This window comes from Orycteropus afer, unplaced genomic scaffold (genome assembly GCF_000298275.1).
Source record: "Orycteropus afer afer isolate SDZICR_OR568_19922 unplaced genomic scaffold, OryAfe1.0 scaffold00495, whole genome shotgun sequence".
Lineage (NCBI taxonomy): Eukaryota > Metazoa > Chordata > Mammalia > Tubulidentata > Orycteropodidae > Orycteropus > Orycteropus afer.
Genome location: NW_006922082.1, coordinates 1,239,922 through 1,249,137, shown reverse-complemented (window position 1 = coordinate 1,249,137; position 9,216 = coordinate 1,239,922). Strand labels below are relative to the sequence as shown.

Genomic DNA, 9,216 nt, shown 5'->3' with positions numbered 1-9,216 from the left:
TGGGCTTGGGACCATAGTCACAGGGGACATCAAGCTCAACTGGCATAACATACTATACAAAACATTGTTCCACCTCCTACTTTGGTGAGTAGCGACTGAGATCTTAAAAGCTAGCAAGCTGCCATCTAGATGCAACGATGGGTCTCTCCTCGTCGAGAGCAAAGAAGAATGAAGAAAACCAAAAAGTTATGGAAACACAATTTCATTAAAATATTAATCTCACTACACTGTAATTAAGGAACTCTGGTGGCACAATGAGTAAGGCATTCAGCTGTTAACCAAAAGGTTGATGGTTTGAACCCACAAGCTGTTCTGCAGGAGAAAGCTGAGGCAGTCTGCTTCCCTAAAGATTTACAGCCTTGGAAGCTCTAGAGGGCAGTTGTATCTGTCCTATAGGGTCATTATGAGTTGGAATTGACTCAAAGGCAGTGCGATACTATAATTACAGGAACCCTGATGGCACAGTGGTTAAACTTGACTTGATTGTGAACAGAAAGTTTGGCATTTGAACCCACCATCCATCCTTTGGAAGAAAGATGTGGCAGTCTGCTTCTGTAAAGATTACAGCTTGGAAACTCTATGGCAGTTTTACTCTGTCGTATAGGGTCGCTTTAGGTTGGAAGCCATCCAATAGCAGGAGGTTTGGCTTTTTTTTTTAATGTTGTGATTAGTTGTTTAAACATGTGTGTTCTTACTGGACTGCAGACCACTTGAAGGTAGAAATTTTGTAACATTCATCTTCGCATTTTCAGTGCCTAGCTGCAAATTAGGAGTTCTGCTGGTGCAGTGGTTAAAGCATTTGGCTGCTAACCAAAAGATCACAGTTTGAACCCACCAGCCGCTGTGCGGGGGTAAGATGAGGCAATCTGCTTCTATAAAGATTTACAGCCTTGGAAACCTTTTTGGGTAGGGGCAGTTCTACTCTGTCCTATAGGGTCACTCTGAGTCAAAATCGACTTGAAGGCAATGGGTTTAGCAGCAAATTATGGATCACATTGCGAAGTATGACATTTCTACAACACTTAATTGTGCTCATGTGGTCCCTATACATAGACCAAGAGGAAGTCATTACAGCAGACGAAGGGGATACTGCATAGTTTAAAATCAGGAAAGGTGTGCACCAGGGTTGTTATCTTTTCATCATATATATTCAATCTGTATACTGAGCAAATAATCTGAGGAGCTGGATTATATGAAGAAGGAGGCATCAGGACTGGAGGAAGACTCATTAACAACCTGTGATATGCAGATGACACAACCTGGCTTGCTGAAAAGTGAAGAAGATTTGAAGCACTAACTGATGAAAGTGAAAGATGACAGCTTTCAGTATGGATTACACCTCAACATAAAGAAAACAAAAATCTTCACAACCGGGCTAATAAATAACATCACGATAATGGAGAAAAGATTGAAGTTGTCAGGGATTTCATTTTACCTGGATCCACAATCAACACCCATGAAAGCAGCAGTCAAGAAATCAAACAATGTATTATACTGGGCGCTGCAAAAGACCTCTTTAAAATCGTAAAAAGGAAAGATGCCACTTTGGGGCCTAATTGCCTCCAAAACCAAACCCACTGTCATCCAGTGGATTCTGACTCATAGCCACCCCCATCCGGGTTTCTGAGGTGGTACATCTTTACAGAAGTAGATTGCCCAGTCTTCCTTCTGCAGTGTGGATGGTGGGTTTGAACTGCCAGCCTTCTGGTTAACACTCAAAATGCCTTAGGCATTGCACCACCAGAGCACCTTTCAATTGCCTCACATGCGTACAAAAGCTGGACAATGAATAAGACCAAAGCATTGATGCCAGCGGACTGCCAGAAGAACAAACAAATCTATCTGTCTTGGATGTACAACCTGAACACTCTTTAGAAGCAAGGATGGTGAGACTTTGTCTCACGTACTTTGGACATGTTATCAGGAGGGACCAGTCCCTGGATAAGGACATCACGCTTGGTAAAGTAGAGGTCAGTGAAAACGAGGAAGACTCTCTACTTCACAAGATGCATTGGCATAGTGGCTGCAAAAACGGGCTCAAACAGCAATGATTGTGAGGATGGCACAAGATGGAGCAGTGTTTCATTCTGTTGTACATACGTCGGTTGCTATGAGTCAGAACTGATTCCACGGCACCTAACAATAACAGCTGCAGCAGGTAATCAACAATACTTTGGTGAATGAAGCAGTCAGGTCAGGGATCTCTGCAGTTCCCCCAAAGCCAACCCAGGTTCTCCAGTAATTTATTCCACGATTAGAGCCAAGCGTTTTGCAGTCGACTGAGGGTCAGGTGACTCAGCCCAACAGGCCTACCACTGTCTAGCTGTGATATGAGACTCTCCGCCAGCTTCCTTATTCCAGCTTTCTCCTTATTTCTCGTCCGCCATGCGCAGTGGCCCCGCCGCGCGGCCCGTCAGGCACTGCGGTAGGCACCCCCGAGGCTGGCAGGACCCTGACCCCAAGATGGCGGCGCCCAGCGAAGCGGCCGCAGCAGTCTGTGCCGAGAGTGATGGTGGGGGCAGCGGCTTTGGGATGTGGCTGGACGGAAGGCTGGAGGCGCTAGGAGTGGACCGAGCTGTGTACGGCGCCTATATCCTGGGTGTTCTGCAGGAGGAGGAGGAAGAAGAGAAGCTTGACGCTCTGCAGGGCATCCTTTCTGCTTTCTTGGTGAGAAGCCTAGACACGTTTCTTAGGCTCAGGCCGGTCCTTGAGGACTGCTATCGGGACTTCGCAACCCTCTCTTCCTATTTAGGGTCTTGGGCGGTTACTGGTCTGATCTGGGAGAGAAATACTCCTTCTCTGAGGCCTGGGTCGCGAGGCGAGGGAGCTCCCCAACCAGTTGCATAGAAAGGAAGAGCTTCTTATTCTTGGCGACAGCACTCTCTTGGGATACCTGTGGGTTAGTTGAGTGTTCTTCCGAAGGCGTTAAAATGTTTAAATGGAAGTTTAACATTAACATCTTACGACCAGTTTCATCTCCATTCGCTGACAGTGTTGAGGGGGCGGTGAAATGCTCTGGGGCCTCTGGGATTTCTGTGCCTTTTAAGCGCCAGTGCCCAGGGCTGTCCCGTGACAGAAGCCTGCAGAAGTATCCACTCGGTTCCCATTTTGGAGATAGGAATCCAAAATGGTAGGCTGGTGGTAGAGGTATTTTCATGGCTCCGAGGTACTGAAGCAGTTGTTGTGCGTGGTTCTTGACAGTATTTACAGTATTTAGAATGCACTAATCATTGGTGGTAGGCCCTGGTGGCGCAGTGGTTAAACCCTTGGATGCTCACTAAATGGTCGGCAGTTCGCTCCGCGGGCGAAAGATGTGACAGCCTGCTTCTGTGAAGATTTACAACCTTGGAAACCTTGTGGGGCAGTTCCATTCTGTCCTATAGGGTCGCTGTGCGTCAGAATCGACTATGCAGCCATGGATGGTTAATCATTAATGGAGAAGAAGGAGGGATGAGAGAAATGAAAGCTTTAAAAAAAAAAGGAGATAAGTTTGATACTGAAGTAGCCTGTTAGAACCAGATTTAAGAAGTCATTTTAAGCCGTGTTTAAGTGGTAAGCCACTAGGATGCCTGCTTTTCTAACCTGATGTTTTCTGCTGCCTTCATGTCTACTTCCCCCACCCCCAACACTCATTTATTGTATTAGTCACAAGTAACAAGTGCTGCTTGTGGTGGTATATGACATTGTTTCCTTTTAAACATAGTAAGCTCAAAAATAAAATTTACTCACACTGTCAGTAAATGGTGTAGAAGCCGGCATTAGCTCTGCATTCCTGGTTTAGTGGAGTTCTGGAAACCAGATTGACAGTGAGGACCATTTGCCCATCAAAGGCTATATCCTCTGGCATCTATCACAATGAACAGGTTGGAAAATGGGTTAATTTGTTACCCTCAAAACCAATTTTCAGAGACTGTTAAAGAGAACTGAAAAGTATTGTGAACATACATGTAACACACTTTAAAAAAGAGATTAGAGGAGGGAGGAGTACAGACAGAAAGCATTTTTCTGTTCTAGAAGTACTTTGCTGACCTTTCCTTTGTGCGGATCTTGTGGAGGGAGCAGAAGTGCTGTTCATTAATTGGGCACACACTTGAAATACAACACTGTACAGCTGTTCCGTGGCCTCCTGGCAAGGGCCCACTTGACTCCCAGAGCCTGCACTGGTGAGATTGTGCTATAAATGGGAAAGCTCGAACACAGCTTGTGATGCACCTTTGAAGTTCAGTGGAAATACAAAACAGTCAAAGTAAATTCTTTCCTTGGACCCTGACATTGCAGTTGTAGGGGAGAAGAGTAGGAGGCAAGCGATTTGAGTGAGTTTTTCTTCCAGTAGGGAAGTTTTTCTAAAGACTCCATGATGAAGGAGTTGAAATAACTTGGGTTGGTTCTGCTAGCTCCTTACCAGTTGTTTTAAATGGTGTCTTTATTTGGGGCCATATGTCTGCTTACAAAGTTTGCTTTAGATTTCTTCACAGAAGAAGCAAAGTTATCAGAGGGATCTGTGGTGCTTTATATCTGCCTCTTGTTTGCATAAACTACAGAAGACAAAATTATTTTTAATGGTGACTACCCACTCACCCCACCCAATTCAAACACCATATTTAATTTTCTCAGTCTTTTTCATGTAGAAACTGACTGTGCGAGAGTTGACCAGCAGTTATATGGTGAGGCAGGGATCCTGTCTGTGAAACAGCTGGGAAGCATTTTTACAGAGCAACAAGGGCAAATGAATTAAATATGTATTAAACACATAGTCCCAAGTGTTACTTTCTCTGTGCCTGGCTGGCTGCTATAGTGCCAGGAGCCCTTGATGTTCTGGGTTTACTATATCATCCAATGACGGTTGCACAGATCCCTTTCTAGGGAAAACAAAAGGCATAGCCAGGTCAGTTACCAGACTAGGCTAAGATGCAATATTAGAAACCAAGAAATTTGTCAGCAACAATTTGAGGTAAGATTCAAGAACAATGTTAAAGTTGAGAAAATAACAGTAAATTAAAGCTTTCTATCATCCTTCTCTTAATTCCCTCCATTAGTACTTGCACTGATTGATTCATTCATTCATCAAATGTTAATTAAGAGCTTACTGTATGCCCAGCATTGCTGTAAGTCTTTTGTGTACATCAGGGAACAAAACAGACCACCAACAACAAAAAGCCAACAAAAAGACATAATCAGTAAATTATATAGTAGTATGTTAGAAAGTAGGAGCTCTGGTAGCATAGTGCCTAAGGCACTTGATTGCTAACCAGAAGGCTGGTGGTTCCAACCCACCAGCCACTCCTCGGAGGGAAGATGGGGCAATCTACTTCCGTAGTGATACTGCCTTGGAAACCCAAGGAGGGGTCGCTATGAGTCGGGTTCGACTTTATGGCACATGATAACAACAACAACATGTTAGAAAGTAATAAGTGCTTTGCGGGGCAAAAAAAAAAAAAAAGCATTATAAGGGGATCAGGAGTGGAGTAGAGAGGTGGGTTGCAATTTTAAATAGGGTTGGTCAGGTATACGTTTTCTGGCAGCTGTTTTTATACCAGCCTACTAGTGCCTAAGGCACTGGACTGCTAACCAGAGGGCTGGCAGTTCAAACCCACCAGTAACTCCTCGGAAGAGAGATGGGGCAATCTACTTCCGTAGTGATACTGCCTCAGAAACCCAAGGAGGACTCGCTATGAGTCGGGTCCGACTCCACAGCACATAACAACGACAACAACACTAAATTGTAAGTGTCATGAAGCCAGGCACTCTTTCTCATTCATAGAAGAATCCCATTCATCTTAGTGCTTTGAACATAGCAAGTACGTTCTAGATGAGTGAATGAATGAATACCTGAACTAATTGATTCAGACAAGGAAATTGGAGGAATAAACCACCTTCACCTCCAATAGCTCTCTTTCTCTTTTGCCTCTCTACTCTTTTTCCTGTGCTTTTTTTTCCCTTTGATTTCCCACTTCCTCTAGGGGGTCCAGGAGCTCCTGGAGCTCTGGACCAAGGAAGTTCTGCAAATCTGGCACATGTTCTAGAAGGATGGAATCCTCTTCTGGGGACAAATAAGGGCCTCTGAAATAGGTCTCTGTTCTGACTCCTTCCTTTCCTTTGGAGAAATGGTATAATTTAATGGTTAAGAACATGGGCTCCAAGCCTGACTGCTTTAATCCATTTAGTCTTGTGTGTCCTTGGGTAAATTTCTTAATCTCCATGACTTGATTTCTTCCTCTAAATTGAAACTAGGAGCTCTGGTAGCATAGTGCCTAAGACACTTGACTGCTAACCAGAGGCTGGCGGTTCAAACCCACCAGCCACTCCTCGGAAGGAAGGTTGGGCAATCTACTTCTGTAGTGATACTGCCTCAGAAACCCAAGGAGGGGTCGCTGTGAGTCGGGTCCGACTCAGCGGAACATAACAACAACAATAACAACAGATTGAAACTAGCAATAGTACTTACTTCATGGGACTGTTTTAAGAATGGAGATATCTCATGTAAAGAATTTAGAACAGTACCTGGCATGTGGTGAGCACTTGGTAAAGGGGAAGTCTGCCATTATGCCATGAGGCCATGAGGGGTGGAACGTGACCACTGTGGAGGCAGCCATAATAAAGATGGGGAAGTACTCCTATTTGTTGAATGCCTGTTTTTTGCCAAGTAGGATAGGCACTTTATACACATTCTCATGGAAGCTTCACTAAAATCCTGGGAAGATGTGAATGAAGTTCAGAAAGGTAAGAAACTTGCTCATAGGTCTGGGATTCAAACTTAGTATGTCTGACACCAGAGCCAACATCTTTGTTGTTTATTTATTAAGCCAACGTTTTTTTCTGTTACACCATGCTGAGGAGGGAGACGAATTGGCATGCAAAATATGAATGCTTATGTAAAATAAACAAAAGGAATGGTTGGCCAGGAGACCATCTCTTCATTTATCTCTTCTTTATGTGTCAGTAAGCTTACGGATATGTCCCAGCATGAAAGTTGATAAACCTTGGAGAATGTTCTGAGTTGAATGTATCATCCAATGAAGATTGCACAGAGGAGAATTTTGACTAAGCCAACAGGTTTTTGCTCCAAAAGAATGAGGAAGACTACCCTGGGTTGGTGGAAATTCTTTCTCCTAGAGTTAGCAGGATGGAGTGGATGTTCTTGACTTGGCAGGTATGGATTCTGAACACACACAGGATTGCTTTTCTTTCCATAGCCTCAGAAGAGAAACTCTCTATTCTATGACATTCCAAACCTCGCTCATGATTTCTTCCCGAATCCGTGCTCTCTGCTTGGGCTATTTTTGGGTTGCTGTTATTTTTGAGGGCACTCTGAGGAAATTAATTGGTCTGTTTTTCCAACTAGGAAGAAGATTCTCTACTTAATATCTGCCGGGAGATTGTGGAACGATGGTCGGAAACCCAGAACGTTGTCACCAAAGTGAAAAAAGAAGGTAAGAGTTGGGGTTTCTTTGTTTAACCTTCAGTACCTTTTCCAGCAGCTTTCACCATACATTTGTTAGGGAGAGAAATTTTAGTTTTCCCCTTTGGATATTCATTTTTTCTAAGATAATTTAAACTGGTAACACCAGCAGCTCACGTTAAATTTTTTTTTTCCTCTTTATATTTATTTATTTTGTGTGTGTGTGTGTGTGTGTGTAATTGTGATTTGCGTGAAGATTTACAGAGCAAATTCACTTTCCATACAGCAGTTCACATATACTTTGTCTCATGTCATTGACCACAGTTTACCACAATGCAACAGCTCCCCTCCCACTTCCTCCCCATAGTTACCTCTTCCCAGTGTCCATCCCTCCATACACTCCTGCCCCCTGAGCTGTCTCCCTGTGCATAAGCACCCCTTCTCTCTCAATGATGGTTCTCTCCTAGGAGTGTATCTACTTGAGGTAAATGTTCAACTCAAATGCCTGTATTTTGTTTGGCTGGAAACCACAGGTGTGGGTACAATTCCAGACTTGAAGGGCAGCTAGGGGCCATAGTCTCAGTGGTTTTACCAGGCTCTATCAGACCAGCAAACCTGGTCCCCACCTTTTTTTTTTTTTCTTTCCTCCAAATGATTTTGAGTTTTGTTCCACATTGTTCTCTCTATCAAGGGTCTCCTACATAGATCCCCTTCCAAGTGGATGGCAGTGGTAGCCGGGCACCATCTAGTTGTATAGGCTGCAGATCGGATGGTGTACCAGTCGTTAGGACTAATTGTTTCCATGAATTTTGGTTTTCTTCATTCTTCTTTGCTCTGCACGAGGAGAGCCCCATCGTTGCATCTAGATGGCAGCTTGCTAGCTTTTAAAATCCTAGTCACTACTCGCCAAAGTAGGAGGTGGAACAATGTTTTGTATAGTATGTTATGCCAATTGAGCTTGATGCCTCCTGCGACTATTGTCCCAAGCCCACAGGTTCAGCTACTCGGTCCCTCTGGATAGCTGGCTATGACCAAGCAGTGACCACAACCTTGCCCCTTGTCAGCTCTACTATACACCTGGTAATTCTGCTCATTCACATAAACTTATAGGACCATTGTCTGCCAACCCTATATATGTTCTTGGGTACACTCCCCATTTCATAGACATACCTAATTGTTTAGCCTGTCCACTCATCTATCCATCCATATACCCATGTTAGCCTTCACTGACAATGCAGTACTGTATGTGCAAAAGGGTTCATATTTGTTGTCTGTACCTCCCACGTACCCCTCTATGTCTTTCTCATCCTCAATGGTGTCATATTGGTCACTCACATTTGGTACATTGCCCTTCTCTTCACCCAAATCAATACATACCTCTATCTATCTAACAGCCTCCCCTACCTTCTACCCCTGGTAACCAACAAAGAAAATGTCCTTCTATAGATAAAACTTTCCTTAACTTTTACAATAACGGACTAATACAATTATTTGTCCTTTTTTGATTGACTTGTTTCACTCAGCATAATGTAACAGTCCATTCTATCTTGCAACTCTCTTAACGTCCTCACCATTTAGAAGTCCTATAACTACACAGTCTTTTCCCTCTTTTTGTTTGTAATTGTCCTCACTTGCTAATTGATGTTTCTGGTTCCCTGTTTACAATCTTGTAAGCTCATTTTATTTTGGATATGTCCATAGCTGTAGTTTCTGGGTTGTGTCATCTTGTGTATTAATGGTCAGTTGCTATTTGCTATTTTTGGTTCTCTGTTCAAAGGACTCCCTTTAGCATCTCTTGTAAGGTTGGTCTGGTTTTA

The 9,216-nt window shown here is 43.6% G+C and overlaps 1 protein-coding gene across 1 annotated transcript in view; it reads left to right on the top strand.

The window, feature by feature from the left end:
* The first annotated feature begins 2,463 nt into the window (after positions 1-2,463).
* The window catches only part of CCDC43 (coiled-coil domain containing 43), a 12,330-nt gene continuing 5,577 nt past the window's right edge, over positions 2,464-9,216 (top strand). The window contains exons 1-2 of the mRNA XM_007955240.1: positions 2,464-2,667; positions 7,343-7,430. Of these exons, the coding sequence (XP_007953431.1) occupies positions 2,464-2,667; positions 7,343-7,430 (292 nt within the window). The remainder of the gene's footprint in view (positions 2,668-7,342; positions 7,431-9,216) is intronic.